Genomic DNA, 18,974 nt, shown 5'->3' with positions numbered 1-18,974 from the left:
ATTCCTAATTCGGAACATTCCGAAAGGACTAAGTTGGGAGATATGGAGGTGATAATACTCCAATACCTCCGCAACAAACACCGTCACCGGCAACCTAAGGTTGCCGTCGTTGAAAAAATCAGCCCACAAGGTTATATAACCGGCCGGAGCATCGGCACCGGTGTCCCCCACTTGTGGGTAGGTAGCATTCCAATCTTTGGCCATCTGCACAGTGGCCATCAGGGTTTTAAAACCACCCTTTGACCATTTCAACACCGGTAACCCACCACCGGGAACGTCAACGTCATCATCTTCGTCTTCATCAGCCGATACTACCGGCTGTTCAGGGTTTTCACCCTCCACATTGTGTGGATTTGATGGTTCAGCCATCAGAAAATATCAAAAATATGAAGGAACGTGAGTCGAAAAACCAAAACCCTCACTGGAACTTCGAGGAATTTCGTCGGAGAAGACAAAGAACAGGTTTTCTCTCACCGGCAAATTTTTGAAATTTCAAACAAGTGAGGGGAAACCACGAACGGTTTCCCCTTATATACCCATCGCAATTAATGCGGAGGGAGAAAACAAATGATCACGTTCAAAAAGGGCGAATCGTATGACACCACGTGTCGAGCGCCGTTTCCGCTGACGGTTATCACGCGCGCGTGGCCGCCCACGCGCCTGACACAAGAGACGTTTACACTCTTCGCTACAGTGCATTTAATGCCTCGGGCAGTGCAAACGTCCTTTCATTTCAGCACATGCCAGGAAGATCTCACCAACTTCCACCAACTCACACGTGCGTCCAGCCACGTATGCAACAAAAAGCGACTACATTATCCAATTATAAGCGGCATGCGGTTTCTCTGGTATACCGCACCATAACCCATACCGCATGTCGTTTTTTAACATACCCCTAAAAATAGGTAAAAATATATATCTCTACACTAAAAGGGGGTATAATACCTATCCGCACTACCCACGAGCACACGTGGAATATGCGGACATGACACACACGAGCCCGTTCAGGTGTGTCAGATGCTCAGAACCAGCGTTGGCCGTTGGACTGAACCGCATCTCAGACACAGGGGAACCGCATTGCCTTCATTCTCTTCAAGCTTCAAATCCCTCCTGTCCGGTTCACAACCGCAGAGGGTACATGAACACCTTCTTTAACAAAAGGAAGGAAGGGAATGCACGCGAACGCACATCAGCAACCCTGTCTCCTGAACCTTCAAGAGCTACATCCGAGCCACACCCGCTTCGAGCAAATGTGGTAATGCAAAACCACAGACACTCACGAGGAGCTACGGACATAACCATAGCTTCCGCAGAGTGGTTGCTACGGAAGAGCCAAGCTCACTCCACATCACCGAACAATGCCACTGCAAGGCAAACTCGGTATTGGAGCGGGAAGGTAAGTGGCTCCAAAACGAACGCAGAACAGCGCTCTAAATAAACCCTCGTCGAACAACAAGCGTCCGAACAGCGGTAACAAGTCTGCTTATGACTTTGTTAGCCCGACTATGGGCCGCATAGAATAAACAATGGTGGGCATACCCTTGCCTATGACCATGTTTATTTACCCATAGTACGAATATACATTGTTCGACCAAACATGGCCAACAATGACGCAACGAGGTAACCGCAAAGAACGTGCGGTTACTAGAGAGCTATGACGATAAACACGAAAACCCAACAAAAAAGGGATCGTCGTCTCATAACTAGATGTTGAACATAGAGCTTGAGCAAAGCACTTGCAAGCATCAACAACTCTTGATCCCAGTCTCAAAGATTGGCCCAAAAGTTTCTTTTCTTCTTCATGCACCAATTCAACAATTGGTATGAAGAAAAGACCACCTTTAAAGGATGGGAAACCTCCACATACCTTCGAACCACCATCTCAGAGGTTGGTTCGAAGTTTGTGCAGCATTGCTAACAATGTCTCCAAGAGACCTTCGGCACAACAACAGGTGGCAAGCCACCTGGTGACATAAATCGGCTGAGAATCTCGCATCAGACGAAGATTCCTTCACCGATACGGAAGAGGCGTCAGATGACCCTTCCAGACCTCCAGCTTGATTTACATACAGAAAAGACCACACATGGTCTAGGATCTTCTCCAGACTCCAAACTACCTTCCAAACACCATAGTCCAGTACTCCTCCCACACACACCTTGTATGTGGCAGCAACACTAGACTGGGGGGACTTGAAGGGGTATGGTCCCAGATCTCGCGTCAGCATCGACCGCGAGTGACCATTACCCTTATCAAAACCCCCACTAGCTAACAACCTACTTGTGCCCATGCGGGAACGCGTCGACACAAGGGTTGAATCCAATCTATCTAGTAACAAAGGAGGACTTACATGGAACATGAGAACGGTAGAGTGATGCGACATAGCATCACATCTGGTGTATGAAAACGGAAGTATTCACAGCGATGCGGCATCGCACCGCATCCAGTGAACACTTCTATCAATACAGGAAAGCCTTACCTTAGGCATAGAAGAAGATGAACGTAGCGGTACGGCTGACACCGCACCATACGGACATTTTCGTCACGACAAGGGATGCAGGCAAGACGACGATGCGGCTAGCACCGCATCTCGCGTATTCCTTGATCACAAGTAGGAGACGCGGTAACTTCAGATGTTACCGCACGTAGCGATGCGGCTTGCACCTCATCCTATGCACTCAAGCAAGTGGTACTGACACCACAGTGCAAGTGGCACCAATGGCAGTTACCTGTTAGAGCTACGTAAGCAATGGACTGACGTGGCGTAACCTCCATAACCGACGAGCCTGACACACCTGAAAATGTGCAGCACGTCGTCAGTCCATCCATCATCATCCTCCTTCACTCCTCGGCTATAAATACCAACCCCAAACCAGGTTTGAGGTATCTTCTCACAACTCTCTCACTACTACTACTATCTTACTTTGCTTCCCAAGCAAACTACTGATTCTCACGCCGGAGAGTGGTAACAAGGAGCACCCCCCACCCCATCCTCCTTGTTACGAGTCACGGCTTGTTTCCTTGTGCAGGAGATCAACCACCGGTGAACCAGCCAGCGATCCTCGAGAGGAAGGGATTAACCCTTCTTGACGAGACCAGTGTGTTAACCCTGCCCGGTTAACCATTGTTTCATCAACGTGTGTGGGCAGGATAGATGAAATCACATACCGTTTTGGTCAAAGAATTGTTTAAAAGACGTGTTAATGTATTCTTTGCCATTTTCATATTGGAACGTTTTTATTTTCTTTTGAAATTGAGTTTCGATTTTGGTGAAGGTGTGAAAGATGGAGTAAACTTGAGATTTTCTAGATATGGGGAATGTCCATAGAAAATTGGTAAAATCATCCAAGAATAGCACATAATATCGGTGGCCTCCTGAACTCAAAACTGGTGAAGTCCAGGTCACTGTGTATAATATCAAAGGGTCGTAAAGTGCTAGTACTAGTTAATTGAAAAGGCAATCACACACTTTTGCCAAAAACACAAGGTTCACAAATATTTTTATCGGGTTTATTGAAAGAAATAGAACTTGAGTTTTTCAAAGACTGTAATAACGTAGGCCTTGGGTGTCGAGATGTTGGTGCCAAAGATGTGATGACTGAGCAACAAAAGTGGAAGGTGTGGAGGCCTGCGACCCGGTGGAAAGTGTGTAAAGATCACCGTTGCTGTTGCACCGGAGGATAGGGGCCCGGGTCTTGTAATCCTTCACAAGAAAACCAAGGTATCAAACTCAATAGAAACAGAATTGTAACGTGTGAAACGATGAACATATATTAAATTTCGAATAAGTTTGGGGGCATAGAGTACACGTTTAAGGATGAACGGTGGGAAGGGTGGTGGTATGGTTTGGGTGCCATGTCCGAGTACCGGAATAGTCATGCCATTCCCAACGATAATATGTTGATTTGTGCTATTATTAACAAAGGTACGAAAGTTACCTGAGTTGGGTCCCATGTGGTCAGTAGCTTATGTGTCCATGATTGAGTTAGGATCGTCCTGGTTAATTGTCATGTTGTAAAGGGTTTGCTAGATATTAGTAGGAACATAAGAGGCAATGTAGGCTTGTGTGGGCCTGGGCCCGAGAATTCTGTTGCCACCATTATTTGGAGTGGGCTGAGCAGAGATGGGATACGGGAAGGCTGGTGGTGTCCAAGACTGCCATGGGCTTGTCGCATTTGGGCTGGGCTAATTAGGTGGAATCATGGCTGAGGGTTAGCCCAAGGGTTCTGTGGTGCCGTCCAGGGAGGTGGAGAAGAGCCGTTGTACTGTCGGGTTGAATACCCACCGTTGTTGCCCCGACAGCGCTTAAAGTTCCCACGTCCGCGGCCCCTTCCATGCAATCTACCCCGACCCCTGGACCTCTCCGGGTAGTAGTTTAATGACTGTTGTGAAGGAGCAGGAGTTTTGGCGGTAGTGGTATTGAGCACATGAGTTGCCGACTGAGACGCACATAGTGCCCTCTCGGCCTTCTGAGTTTCGTGTAAGATAAGTTGGGAGTAGGCTTCGCAGAAGGTGGGAAATGGATCTTTTTGCTGTAAGATTATGGAGATACTTTCGAATTGTTCCGTGAGACCGGAGAGAAGTTGTAGGATAAGGCGTTTGTTATCGACTTTGTTATCGACTGGGGCACCCACGTTGGCGAGTTGATCAGCCAACACTTTCAAGGCTTGACAATAGGATGACATATTGGGAAAGCCATCCAGAGAACTTATGCATGAGGTGAATCGCACGAGAGCTCTTATTATCTTTAAAAATTCCTTGCAGAGTGGTCCATGCTTCATGGGCTATGTTATCGGGTTTCAAGATAGTGTGCAACAAGTCGCTAGATATAGTACTATATATCCATTGAAGAACAATGGCGTCTAAGCGATCCCATGAATCATCTGTTGCAGCTTTAGCAGGGGCTTTGTCAGCATCTTTGGTAGAAGTGGTTTGAGCAGCTGTTTTAGGAGAGAGATGGTCGATGACCATGCAGGCCCGACAATGGTTTTCGAAAAGTTCACACCATGAGCCGTATTGACCCCTTTCCATTTCAAGGGTGACGGGGATCAGGTTTTTGATATTGCTGACACTGACAGTCAGGTGAATTTTGGAGTCCATTGAGGAAGGGTAAGGGAGGGGCAGGGGAGATTACGACTAACCAAGAGAAAGAGGGAGGCTGTCGGCTGAGCAAGAACGGAAAAGAGGGAGGGTTAGGTCAGGATTAGAAGGTCTCTTGATACCATAAAAGATAACAATAATGGCTAAATTGATTGCCTCCTTTCTCATTCGCCTGTACATCGTAAAGATACAAGTAAATATCCTAGTTATAAGTGAAAGGATAATTACTTAATATAAGTCTATTAGATATAAAAGAATGCACTTTTTTGTGGTTGATGAACGGAGCTAAAATGCAAAATATTGACATACAGAAATGGTTAAAAGAGGATATAGATGCCGTTGATGAGTAAAATGTAATTATACAAAAACATGTAAAATCTTGTAATTATGGGCCTTTTGGTGTGTTTTTTTATATTCCCTTTTATGTTCAAAAAGGAAAAAAAAAAAAACAAAAAACAAAAACAAGAGCAATGGATCCATGATGAAAACAAATGGAAATCCACATAGTGATCTCAATTCCTCCAAAAATACTCCTAATGAAGCTGATGAATTTGTTGCAATCATGACCTGCCATTTCATGATATTAATTGGCAACCAACAGGTATATTTTTTCTTAAACAGTAAATGTGTGCTCCTGACAACATTTAAATACTGGACTCAACTCTGTTGAAATAATACTTGATCACATTATACTCTGGATCATTTTACAAAACCAAAGCAATATTATAAGGGTGTACGGTGCGTAAGCGGGGAACCCATTCGGTGACCGTTGTCCCCGATCGGGAACACCGCCGCCATCAACGCGGGGACCCGAATCAGGGAGTGAGATCGGTGTGGAGTCACCGCTGTTATTGCACGAAGATTGAGGAACGGTAACATTGCAACGGTCCGATTTTTAAATAAAAAAAAATTCACTTTTTTAAAACATATATAAATAACCATCCCATTCACTCAATTTTTTTATACTCAAACCATATCAACCTCATACATTTTTTATACTCTCCAACCACACCCACTTCACTTTATTTTTTATACTCTCAAACCACACCCACTTCAAACCGAGCAATGGAGAACCAACCCCGCGAGGCCAAGAAAAAAACTAAGGGACGGGGCTCGCAACCGTCTCGTGGTGGTTCGAGCGGTGCAAGTGCTCAACCACAACCCCCTTTCGGATACACTTCACAACCCCCGTTTTTTTTTTCCAACAACCTTCACACCCCTCGTTTTACAACACCCAACAACCCAATTTCGGCTATTTTCAAAATTTGTTATCAATGGACGCTCCTCCTCAATCCCCCGCCTTCGACCCATATGCTGTTCGTACCCCACAAGTTCCATCTACACGAGGAATGTCGAACGTCCTCTACCTATTTACGAAGACGAGGACGATGAGGTAGTGCCCGAAACTCAAAATTTGGGCGACGATGACGAGGAAGATGAATATAATGTGGATGAAGACGCGGGCAACGAAGAAGATGACGCTCGGGAAAAAAAGGGAAAAACGAAGAGCACAAATTGGACAAAGGTCGAAGAAGAGGCGTTGGCAAAGGCGTGGGTACATTGCTCTACCAACAAAAAGAAGGGCATTCAACAAAACCGCGATAGTTTTTGGCGTAAGATTTTAGATTATTTTAACAAAACCGTCGGTGGAAGTAACTGGACCGTTCATCAAGTACGGTCTAAATGGAACCCGATGATGGCGAAAATAAACTTTTTCAACGGCCTATACCAACAAGCGGTAAAAATTATATTTTTTTTAACATTGTATATTTTTAATTTTCTTTACTAAGTTCATATTTTTTTAACACTTATTATTTTATATTGTATATTTTTATTATTTTATAATATGTAGGATCGTACACGAGGAAGCGGATGTAAGGATCTCGACGTGATGAAAGTCGCGTTAACAGAATTTAAAGATAGATTTCCGAACGGTTTTCAACATGTCGAGGCGTGGGAGGTCGTTCGAAGACACGAGAAATGGGCCCAAGTCCCATTGTTGGGTGAGGAAGGTGAAGGTTCGGCATATAAAAGAAAGCCCGTTGACGTGGACCCTTCGATACCGGATATGAACGAAGACCCCTCGCCACAAAGACCACAACGCCGAGACAAGCGTCAAGCTACATCGTCCGAGGGAAGCTCGGCCGAGTTGGCGGCACAATTCAAAGAGTACACCCCCATGAAAGAAGCGAAGCAAGCGGTAGAATTGGAGGCGATCGAATTGAGGAAAAAAAGAGAGTCGGAGGCTCGAGAGCTCATATCGGAACAACGCGAGACGATGAAAAACTACAATTACGATCGAGATATGAAAACATTCCTCAAGCCGCACGACGATGCTCCGCCAAGTATGTTGCCGTTCATCCTCGCCCGAAAGCGCGAAATCGCTAACAAGTACGGGTGGCCATGCGATTTCTAAAATTTTAATTTTCTAGTTTTAATGTAATTTTCATTTTCTAGTTTGAATGTTATTTTAATTTTCTAGTTTGACTTTAATTATTATTTTCTACTTTGAATTTAATTTTTTTTTATTTTTTATTTTAAAATGTCTTTTGTTAAATTATATTTAATTTTTATTGATATTTTTTTATAAACATGTATATTTTCAACAAATAAATAAACAAAAAAAAAATTAAAAAACCGAGTCACCTATGAGGGGAGTACCGCCATCAATTTAGGGTGTTAGGGGAGTTTAAGATGAGAGTTGACGTGACACAAGACGATTGGTTGTGCGTAAGAGAGGGGACTCACCTCTTAGGTGAGTGCCCCTTACACCCTAATATTATACATATAAGTACTGACATGTATTTCTTATTTTTTAAGTTGATGCAGTTAAGAGTGTTTGTCCTTTCTGCTCTAAATATAGCAAAGTCTCCCAAGTAGTTGCATACTTTGTTTGATATTTTACCTTTTTCAGGGCCCTTGTTAATAGACCTTTACCTTTGGCCAAGATGAAGAAAGGTACAGCACACTAGGGGAGTGGGGGTGGTATCACTTGCAAAAATTCTATTACTCACAAACATCCAATCAAGTTCTGCCATGTCATCAACCACTATTCTATCACTCACAAGCCTTTTTGAGTGGCGGTGGTTATCACTAGTGATGAAATTTATTTTTAAAAACATAACAGTTTCTGTTTTTTAAAAAATTAACAGTTTTTGAATTTTTTTATTTTATAAAACAGTTTCTGTTTTTTTTTTAAATAATAGTTTTCAGAATTTTTTTATAAAACAGTTTCTGTTTTTTTTTTTTTAAAATAACAGTTTTCTGAATTTTTTTTAAAAGAATTCTGTTTTTTAAAATTCAGTTTTCATAATTTGCCCAAACGTTCATAATTCAAGGCCCAACGTTTTTTGATTCCTTTTTCCACGTGTGATCCTTTCCACGCGTCAACTCTATCACTCGTTGAACTTGGTAGTGGCGGCAGTGTGCTATGTTGAATAACGAGTGATGGAGGCTCCATCACGGACCACCCCCAGTCCCCTTAATGCCACAATCATATTTTACCATTGAGGGTTTTTTTTTATAATCAAATTAATAAACATGATTTTTTCTAATAAGTTGACAGCAATTGTGAATTCAAATCAAAGGAAAAGAAATTAATGGGCCAATACTTTTGGTTGAATATTTCTTTAGTAATTAACAAGATTAAGTTTACACAAATTAAAATACACTCATTAATAACACCACACAAAAAATAAAAGTAAAAGTAAAAGAAAAGTAAAAACAGACTGATAGTTCACAGCTTGACACTATAAACTTTATCAAGTAAAATTAGCTTATTCTTTTCTCATTAAGACTAAGATCAACCAACTGAGCAGCAGCTCGAGCAGCAGACGACGCACGATTAGCAGCAGCAATAGCAGCTCGAGCTTTCTCCAAAACATCAACCGACTCTGAAGAAACCGGTCTTCCCTCAGCTGATACTTCTTTCGATTTGGTGGGACCCACTGACACCGTGGTTGCACCAGTCTTAAGATGTTGAACCGGGCCTCGTTGGCCGCTAGTTAACGGCTCATGATGTGCAGCTTTTGGGGATTCTTTACGGCTCTCGGGGATTTGAGCCATTGTTGATATTTGCTTCGGTCCGTTCTACAAGTTAGCAAAGCAACTATAATATATGGAACAAATTTATCCACCACTTTTTTTATTTATAACAATCCTTATTAAGTTTGATATATTATATGCAGTTAATGCGGTAAAATATCAGATATCGGTCAAGGACCGATATTTGAGTATAGGTTATCTTGATGAGATATCGGTGGGATATCGGTAATAATAATATAATGCAGAATTTACATATATAGAATTTATGTCGGTCAAATATCGGTCAATATCACCGATAATATCGGTACTGATATTTTACATGAGGACCGATAACCGATATATCACCGATATTAACTGCATAGGATATATTATCTACATTTTCCCAAATAAAACCATGACTACAAACATTATACATATAAAAAAAAGAGTAAATTGCCATTTTAGTCCCTGGGTTTTTGCCAAATTGCCATTTTAGTCCAAATAGTTTTTTTTTTTCTCCTCTGGGTCCCTGACTTTTAATTTTTCTTGTCATTTTGATCACATTGCCTAACTTAGTCTAAAAACCAGGTTATAATCAGGGGTATTTTTGGCATTAAATTATTATGAGGTTTATAAATTACGTTGTACCCTACCCCTGGTTATCACTACACAACAGTTATGCCAAAAATACCCAATGGCAAGAAAATGGAAAAGTCAGGGACCCAGAGGAGAAAAAAAAAACTATTTGGACTAAAATGGCAATTTGGACCAAACCTCAGAACTAAAATGACAATTTACTCAAAACAAAATGAGAAAAGCTGAAATTACCAAAAGATCCTCGGGCTTTTTATTAAATTCAGCTTCGGTTTTGGAAGAGTCCCATAAAATATTGTACTCTTGGGCGATTTCTTTCAAGACGTTGAGCTTCACCTCACCAGAGGGAGTATATACCGAAAGTTTCTCAATTATCTACAAAAAAAAAAAAAAAAAAAAAAAAAAAAAAAAAAAATCAAATTATACCAGTTACATCAAATGCAAGTACATCTTTAATCTCTAATAGCATTAATAAATGAAAATGAAAATTAAAATAAATTAACTGTACGGTTGACACTAGTATCGGGGCGAAGCTCAGAAGCAGCTAATATGAACTCTTTCCCGTATTTTGTACCGAATAAGTTTCTAACGGTTAATAAATCCGGTAAATCGGAGCATCTGGGAGCTGCAAAGATAATACTTGCAACTGCCTCCTTCAACTCCAATGGACATTCCCTGTTTTTAATAAAAAAATAATTACAAAACCGTAGCTTACGACACCTACGTACACGTATCGTATACGACCACATTGTAAGTGTAAAGTTTTTTTTTTTTTTTTTTGTTCGAATGGTTTTACCGCTGGCTTTCAATAATAGGAACGCGTGCGAGAACAAACTCGCAGAACATCTCCAAGATCTCGTATGCAGCCCATATATTTTGTTCTCTTATAACATGCTCCACCTAAAACAAATAAGAATCATATAACGTATGGTAAAAATCGAAAAAAGCAAAAGGCTTGATCAAGAAACATAAAATGACTTACTCGTATTCGAGCAATCGGTTCTTGCCCGGATTGAAGAAACTGGGCTATTTCTTTGCGCATCAGCTTCAGTTGTGTGTCTCTCTTATTTTGAAGCAATTTAATCCGTGAGATCGCCAATGTTAGGCATGTTTTACTGCAATAACACACAAAAAAAAAAAATCAGTACTTTTTTCATCTGTTCCAAATTAAGCTAAGTAGTTAATGCAGTAAAAGATCGGATATCGGTTATCGCGGTGGGATATCGGTAATTTTAATATCATGCTAAATTTATATATATAGCAATTTAATACTAACAATTCAGTATACTCTCCTAACATTAACAAATTAACCTTTTGCGACTTGCAAAACACTAACAATTGTAGCATGTGGGAACTGACTAAGACTTAAAACACTAACATTTAACAGTAACAACTAACAGTTAAGACTTAAAATACTAATAGCAGCACTAAGAAGAAAGACGAATGGTAGAACTAAGAAGAAAGGTACTCATATCAGGAAAATCGGTGATATATCGGTCAAATATCAGTCCAATATCGGTCAAATATCAGTCCAATATCAGCCAAATATCAGTCAATATCACTCTGATATTATCGGTACTGATATTCTGACTGATATTTTGTACCGATATCTTAGCAGGGGACCGATAACCGATATATCACTGATACATCGGTGATATTAACTATAAGATGAATGTTGACTTTTTCGGTCAAAATGCTCAACTTATACAATCCAACTGCATCCTCATTACTTTCTTTTTTTTTAAGAAATTGCAGCATTTTTATGATACTCCATTATTATAGTTTTTCATACTATTATTGTTTTTACTAGATCTGAACAAATATGCATCAATTTCAATATTAGAAATAAAATCGTTGACCTTAAAAAGTCAAAACCTGTTCTAAGTATAGTGATTATTCAGATTAAATACACTGTAATTATTCATGGGTTCAAATTTACAAAACAAAAGGGAACGGTGTTTCATAAAATTGCAGATCTTGAATACCCAAATCACAATATCGGTATGTAACAAGAAAGATTAACTAATACAGAATTTGGGATTTATAAAATTTAAAAAAAAAATTGGTCAAAAGATGAAGCACAAATAAAACCTAACTTAAATTGTAAGAATCTTTAGAAATTGAGAATTGGGGAAATTGGTAAACTAATTGAACTAACCATTTTGGGCCAATAAGACCTCTATTGAAGATTTGATTCAAAAGCGACATCGACGCCGGAGAAATCAGTTCCGGCTGCGCAGAGACGGCGGCGACAGTGGGTTTAATGATTTAAGCAGATGATTGATTGTCGATCAACTCCGTCTGTTGATCGTCGTCAATTTGGTTATTTTGGTTTTGATTGTTTACATATTTAGTCCCTTGACTTTTAACACATTACGTTTTATATATGTTGCAATGTTGCATAACTAAGAACACCCGTAGTGGGGCATTATTTAGGCATTATTTTCAAAAAAAAACGCCCCCCCCCCCACCACCACCACATTACATAGGGCGTTTTTGGGCATTGTTTTTGAAAAAAAAGTTGGATTGGCGTTTTTAAAACAACGCTCAAATTGGAAGAGAACATGTTGACTGGCCAATGGGAGTGGTCCACTAGTAGTTTCTTTTTTTTAATCTCCTCTCTATAAAAAATAATTGTTTAATAATTGGAAGGGACGTTATTGAGCATTATTCTCACTACGTCACTTTTACAATAACACCCAATAATGCCCCATGCTGACTGGACTGACACGTGTCGCAAAACGCCGCATGGTGGGGGCATTATTGAGCTAAACCACTACACATGGTCTAATGGAATTGCTATGGGTGGTGGAGTGGTTGAGGAAAGAATTGAGTTTTTTTGTGACCCCAGGTTTGATTCTCACTCTCCTTATTATTTTCTGTGGCATCTAGGTGAATAGCGAATACGGGTGGCGTCGGCTTGACTGGGATGGGAGGCGAAGTTTTACCGATTATTCCACTATCGTGCCTTCGGACGGGTGGAGGTATATTAGTACCATAATACAAACCGATTTTCAAACGCTTTGTATGAATAGTACAAACTCTCATGTTAATACAAAGATGAAACAAAAAGAAAAAAAATATATAACTGGGCGACCGTATTTTTTTCTTAGAAATTGAAACTTCCATAACACTCAGCACAAGGCAAACAACAGAGAATCACAAATTAAACTATAATTAAGCTATAATTAAACTAGTAACCGATGTATAAAGCCGTTAGATCGGGCTATACATATAATATGACCGTTATATAGCCATCGAAAAATGGCATTATGGCCGTTATAAAGCCATTAGATCGGGTCTTTTTAACCATTTTCACCCCTATAACATGTATATGTGTGTGTTGGGTTGGTCACAAATTCTTCCAAGCTAAAAAAACACTTACTATATCAAAAACCGCAAAACACGTTCAAAGTTTCGTACGTTTGAAACGACTAGCTCAAGCGCTCAAGATTCGATTGGTCCCATTTGTCAAAATATTACAAGGCGGTGAAAAACAATCCCACTTATGATCAAGCACATTTATCACGAGATGGGGGCAAATATATATTAGAAATCAAATGTATTCGATGTTTTTATCTTTTCTTTCAAGTCTATGTAATGTTAGTAATTAAATTTAAAAAAAAATAAATAAAAAGGGATGTTAATTGAGTTTATTTATATGCTGTATATTTTTTCTGGATTTTTTATAATGTTAAGAAAAAACCCAAAATAATTGGTTATATATAACCGATTATAGGTTACTGATTTTAAATAACCTATAGGTTATTATATGTTCGGGTTTTTAGCCTTGGAAAACAACTGAACCGGTTAAAATAATAATCGGTTTGAAATTTTATAAAAAGTTATCAATTAGATCGGTTAACCGAACCAGTTAAAAAACTGAATTGCAACTCCCCATATAAGGGCCGCCTGTTTTTTCTAACAACACATTTGAATCACAGAAACCACTAAAGTATTATCGTGTTATCAGCAGAATAACCTGATCAATCAATCATATTTATACTTATACCTATAGACTTTAGCCCCCAATTCTCCAGGCCCTGAATTATTTTTATAACTTATTTAAAAGTGGGCTACACATTAACAGCTTCTTCTTCAACTACGCTATTGGAATTTAGAAATTAGTTCAGACAGAGAGGAATGGTAAACGAAATCGATAACGATAACTTCTTTTAAACTTCTGAAATCACGTTGATTGCTTCTATTCATTTGCAAATCTCGTGATCTCTTCAAAATTGCGAAAGTTCTTCAAAACTTCTCACCAAAGTTCATTCTTGAAGAACGATTTATCTCACTTTTGCGATCATGTAACACCCTAAATCACGTCCAGCAAGTTCAATCTCAAATAACCACACATGGGTTCGAGCACAATCAGTTTATCACGCCACGACTCGTGTCTGCGTGCGCTAAGTTCAAAAACATGGGTTATGCACGCCAGTTGTTCGACCAAATGCCTGACCCAAACATTGCTCCATGGAACGCCTTGTTCAAAGGGTATATCGATAACGAGATGTACATGGATGTAGTGGTTTTATTTGGGCATATGATACATGTTAATGTGAAGCCCAATTACTTTACAATCCCCATGGTTTTGAAATCGTGTGTGAAGTTATCGGCTTTGAGAGACGGTGAAAGAGTACACTGTTTTGTCGTAAAGGTTGGGTTTAAGTCGAACCCGTTTGTCGGGACAACGTTGATTGATATGTATTGTAGTGGGGGTAAGGTTGGTTATGGATATAAAGTTTTTAGTGAGATTACATTGAGGAATGTAGTCACGTGGACGTCGATGATTCGTGGGTACATTTCATGTGGGGACGTAAGATCCGCACGCCAACTGTTTGATGTATCGCCTGAACGAGATATTGTAATGTGGAACATTATGGTTTCTGGTTATATAGAATGTGGTGACATGGGTGCAGCTAGAAAGCTATTTGATGTAATGCCGAATCAAGATTTAATGTCGTGGAACACTTTACTGAACGGGTATGCAAATAACGGGGATATGGAGGGGTGCGAGAAACTATTTAACGAGATGCCCGAGAAAAACTTCTTTTCTTGGAATGGGTTGATTAATGGATATGCTCATAATAACCGGTTCATGGAAGTTCTTGATACGTTTAAAACGATGCTAAACGAGTCCAACGTGCAGCCGAACGACGCGACACTAGTAAGCGTGTTATCCGCTTGCTCAAAGCTAGGAGCTTTAGAATTGGGTAAATGGGTGCATTTATACGCGGTAAACAATGGGTATAGAGATAATACATACGTAGGAAACAGTTTAATAGATATGTATGCAAAATGTGGCGTGATCACAAGTGCGGTTGATGTGTTCATGACTATGAGTAAAAAAGATTTGATTTCATGGAACACGGTTATAAACGGGTTAGCAATGCACGGTCATGGACCCGATGCCTTGAGAATTTTTCACGAGATGAAAAGTTCGAAACAGAAACCAGACGGTATAACGTTCATAGGTGTCATTTGCGCTTGTTCGCACATGGGCTTAGTTAAAGATGGATTTAGATATTTTAACTCTATGGTAGATGAATACTCGATTAATCCGCAAATCGAGCATTATGGTTGTATGGTTGATCTATTATCTCGAGCTGGTTTGATAGAAGAAGCGGTCGAGTTCGTTAATAAGATGCCGATAAAACCCGATAATGTTATCTGGACCAACTTATTAGGGGCGTCGAGAACTTACAAAAACATTAAAGTGGCTGAATTGTGTCTTCAACGTCTTATTGAACTTGAACCCGAGAACCCGTCTAACTATGTGATGCTGTCGAATATATACGGAGATGCTAAACGGTGGGCTGATTTGGCCCGATCAAAAGTTGCAATGAGGAACACCGGGGCTAAGAAGTTACCGGGCTGCAGCTTGATTGAGGTGGATGATGGTGTGGTTGAGTTCTATGCATTTGATGAGAGGCATTCAAAGACAGAAGAGATATATTCTGCTTTAAAAAGCTTGATAAAACTGTCAAAAGATACTATTTATATGCAACAACTTATGGAACATTAGGATCATTTGATTTCATACCACTGAATCTTGTGATAGGGTGGTTTTCTGATTTGTGGTAATGTTATATTAATTATTTTGCTATTGTTTATTTAGAGCTATTCTATATCCCAACTGGGCTGAGTTCAATTTGATTTTTTGGCTTAAAATTCAAGACTAATGTTAGATATTCAACATAAAGAATTAACATTTTTATTGTATCACTTGTCAAGGGGTGCAAACGAGCCGAGCGGCTCGCGAGCTACTCGAGAAAAAGCTCGAAACGAACTGAGCCTTATTGAGCCCGAGCCGAGCTTGAGCCTCAACACAAAGCTCGTTTGTTTATCGAGCCCGAGTTCGAGCCTCACATGTGAAGCTCGTTAGGCTCGTCGAGCCTTATCGAGCCTTAGTGTAAACGAGCCGAGCTTATTTAAACTTGTTTACAAGCCGATCTCGAACCTAAAAATAAGCCCGAGCCCGAGCTTTACTTATCGAGCTCGCAAGCCTAAAAATTCTATTATTTATATTATTTTTATTTAATATACTAACTAATAGATAATAAACGAGCCCGAGCCGAGTTCAAGCTTGAAAAAATACAAACGAGCCGAGCTCGAGCTTTGAAAACAAAGCTCGAATCGAGGCGAGCTCGAGCCCGAGCTATCATAAGTTAATCGAGCTCGAGCCTGGCAGAGCTCGGGCTCGGCTCGGCTCGTTTGCACCCCTACTTGTCATAGTTTTTGCTCAATTGAATGAAATGACAAAAGAGATGTTATTAACATTTTTTTCATGGGCGAAACTAGAGGAGGGTATGGGTCAGTTGACTCTTCGGCCAGTATTTTGCGTTTTAATATGTATATAAAATGTTATGGTATGTATATAAACCGATTAACCGGACTAAACAGTGCACATCCCTACTCATCATGACATCATATACTACTAAAGTTAGTGTTAAGCATGAAGAAAGATGGGCATCCAAATGATTGTTTCCCTTGGTCATCACACTGATGTTCAGACGTGCAAACAAAACTAGATCAAAGTTATAATTATGGGTTGGGACATAACAACTTAGGTCCCATTTCCTATGTTTGTTTTAAAAATTATGGGATGGAGTTATTAATTGTAGTTGGAATGTTATATAGTTAAATCTATGTAATTGTAATGGTTCTCAAATCAAAATCAATAAAATCATTATGGTTCTAGGTGAAGTTTCATTGGTTCTTTTTGTCACAATCGCCTTACCATTGCCGCAGTTGACTTTTCCCAACACTAAGTAAACCCTTCAACCTTCATATATATCACATTAACACCAATCCAAATTACCCTCATATCTTTCTTCCAGAAACAAGCTTTCTTTCTTCTGCTTAGCTAAAATTTCACGAATGACTTCTTCAAAATTTTATGATGGTGATCACAAACAACAGTTGAAAAGCAGGATCGTAATCAACGGTCCGCGACCGTCGCCATTAAATATCAAGCAAGAATCTCACACTATCCACAAACACCATAACCATCATCATGAGAATCACCAGCAAAAACAAATCCGAAAGCCGGTGATAATCTACATTCATTCTCCGGAGATCATCCACACGAAACCTCATGAGTTCATGGCTCTTGTTCAGAAGCTAACAGGTTGTTCTAGCTCCAATGATCAACAACAACAACAAAAGAAGAAGAATAATAAGATGAAGAATAAAACCCTAAAGCAAGATGGGTATGATCTTAATGTTAATCAACTTTTTAATAATTCTGGTATCACACATAAGATAGATGAAAGTATGAAATCCAAGAGTCCGATGTTTAAGACGCCTTCGAACCCGTATGTAGCGGATGTCCCGCTTTTTACACCGAATACGAGTGATCACTTCTTCTCGCCTCACCGTTTCTTGTCACCTGGTTCTATTCTAGAGATCATAAAAGAGCTTCCTGAATATTGACCAAAGTGTGTGTATGATTCTTTTCATTCTTATTTTGTTTATAGACTTTGTTAAAGTTAGATTTCGTGATTAACTTCAGAACTAGTTGCAATTAGGGTTTGGTGACTTGGTCTATAACGAAATATATTTACGTGAATATGTGACTGATTGTTTAATTTGTTCTTTGTTTCGTGTATTCAAATTTCAAACACATGGGTTTTGCCTATATATAGTGATCCAAATATGCTTATGATAATCCGCACGCCGAACTATTTGATGCATCGCCTAATCAAGATATTGTAATGTGGAACATTATGGTCTGGTTTTATAGAATGTGGTGACATGAGTGCAGCTAGAAAGGTGCTTAATGCAATGCCTAATCAAGATTTGATGTCATGGAACACTTTACTGAACGGATATATATGCCTGAGAAAAAAGTTATTTTCTTGGAATGGGTTGATTAATGGATATGCGCACAACGACTGGTTTATGGAAGTTCTTGATACGTTTAAAATGATGCTAAATTAAACGAGTCCAATGTGCAGCCAAACGACGCGACACTAGTAAGTGTGTTACCTGCTTGCTAAAAGCTAGGAACTCTTGAATTGTGTTATATAATTATTTTGCTATTGTTATTTTATTAACACTTAAGAGACATCTATATCCCAATTGGGTTGAGTTAAATTTGATTTTTTGGCTTGAAATTCAATACTAATGTTAGATTTTCATCACATAATGAAATAACATTGTTATCGTATGCATCACTTGTTATAGGTTTTGCTCAATTGAATGAAATTACAAAAGATATGCGATTAACAATTTTTTCATCGGCGAAACTAGAGGAGGCTATGGGTCAATTGACTTGTCGGCCGACAATTTGCATTTTAATATGTATATCATAACATGTGACAGATATTATTAGAAGAATTAGTATAGTGTTCAATTTAATCACGTAATGTTTGAGGAGTGTTTGTTTTACAAATTACCTTTGTAAAATATTATCTTTCCTAATCCAAAATCCCTAGTTAAACATCTATTTCGCCTCTCAATTTAAATATTTAAGTTCCATCACTAATTAAAATTGACGTGCTTCTTATGTTATTAATTAATATTTTGATGTTTGCCACATTTGTTTTGAACCTATAAAAATAAAAAAGGAATATTGAAAGTAACACACATAAATTAAGTTAGATATTTACATTTAGAAGGATTTCATATTTTATAAGAAACTTCTTTTTGTAACTTCTTTATTTAAGTTTATCAAATTAAAAGTTTTGTATCTTCTTTTTTTCTTTATTTTTGACATAGACAAAATATTACTTAAATCAAAGACATGCATTTG

The 18,974-nt window shown here is 39.1% G+C and overlaps 4 protein-coding genes across 4 annotated transcripts; 2 read left to right on the top strand and 2 right to left on the bottom strand.

Annotated features, from left to right (window-relative positions):
* Window positions 1–4,645: 4,645 nt before the first annotated feature.
* LOC110869544 lies at window positions 4,646–5,098 on the bottom strand. Its single transcript, XM_022118788.1, has one exon. The coding sequence runs from the start codon at window positions 5,096–5,098 to the stop codon at window positions 4,646–4,648; it is 453 nt and encodes a 150-aa protein (XP_021974480.1).
* Window positions 5,099–8,694: 3,596 nt separating this feature from the next.
* On the bottom strand, window positions 8,695–12,035 carry LOC110872054 (IST1-like protein). The gene is made up of 6 exons (XM_022120811.2): window positions 11,874–12,035; window positions 10,698–10,830; window positions 10,512–10,615; window positions 10,219–10,390; window positions 9,950–10,090; window positions 8,695–9,187 (listed from the first exon to the last, which is right to left on the bottom strand). The coding sequence occupies exons 1-6, from the start codon at window positions 11,921–11,923 to the stop codon at window positions 8,870–8,872; spliced, it is 918 nt and encodes a 305-aa protein (XP_021976503.1). The 5' UTR covers window positions 11,924–12,035; the 3' UTR covers window positions 8,695–8,869.
* A 1,678-nt stretch (window positions 12,036–13,713) lies between these two features.
* Window positions 13,714–15,874, top strand: LOC110872055 (pentatricopeptide repeat-containing protein At3g29230). Its single transcript, XM_022120812.2, has one exon. It carries the CDS (start codon window positions 14,139–14,141, stop codon window positions 15,741–15,743), a length of 1,605 nt encoding a protein of 534 aa, XP_021976504.1. The 5' UTR covers window positions 13,714–14,138; the 3' UTR covers window positions 15,744–15,874.
* A 1,224-nt stretch (window positions 15,875–17,098) lies between these two features.
* On the top strand, window positions 17,099–17,653 carry LOC110869545 (VQ motif-containing protein 8, chloroplastic-like). The gene has a single exon (XM_022118789.1). The coding sequence runs from the start codon at window positions 17,099–17,101 to the stop codon at window positions 17,651–17,653; it is 555 nt and encodes a 184-aa protein (XP_021974481.1).
* Window positions 17,654–18,974: the final 1,321 nt, after the last annotated feature.

The sequence above is a fragment of the Helianthus annuus genome, chromosome 8 (genome assembly GCF_002127325.2).
Source record: "Helianthus annuus cultivar XRQ/B chromosome 8, HanXRQr2.0-SUNRISE, whole genome shotgun sequence".
Taxonomy (NCBI): Eukaryota; Viridiplantae; Streptophyta; class Magnoliopsida; order Asterales; family Asteraceae; genus Helianthus; species Helianthus annuus.
Note: the sequence above shows the minus strand (reverse complement) of the source record. Positions and strands in the feature narration are given on the sequence as shown.

Coding starts and splice junctions, on each gene's coding strand:
- LOC110869544 (XM_022118788.1), bottom strand. CDS start 5,098: ATGGACTCCAAAATTCACCTGACTGTCAGTGTCAGCAATATCAAAAAC.
- LOC110872054 (XM_022120811.2), bottom strand. CDS start 11,923: ATGTCGCTTTTGAATCAAATCTTCAATAGAGGTCTTATTGGCCCAAAA. Junction 10,616..10,697: donor AACCGATTGCTCGAATACGA/GTAAGTCATTTT, acceptor TATTTGTTTTAG/GTGGAGCATGTTATAAGAGA. Junction 10,391..10,511: donor CCTATTATTGAAAGCCAGCG/GTAAAACCATTC, acceptor TATTAAAAACAG/GGAATGTCCATTGGAGTTGA.
- LOC110872055 (XM_022120812.2), top strand. CDS start 14,139: ATGGGTTATGCACGCCAGTTGTTCGACCAAATGCCTGACCCAAACATT.
- LOC110869545 (XM_022118789.1), top strand. CDS start 17,099: ATGACTTCTTCAAAATTTTATGATGGTGATCACAAACAACAGTTGAAA.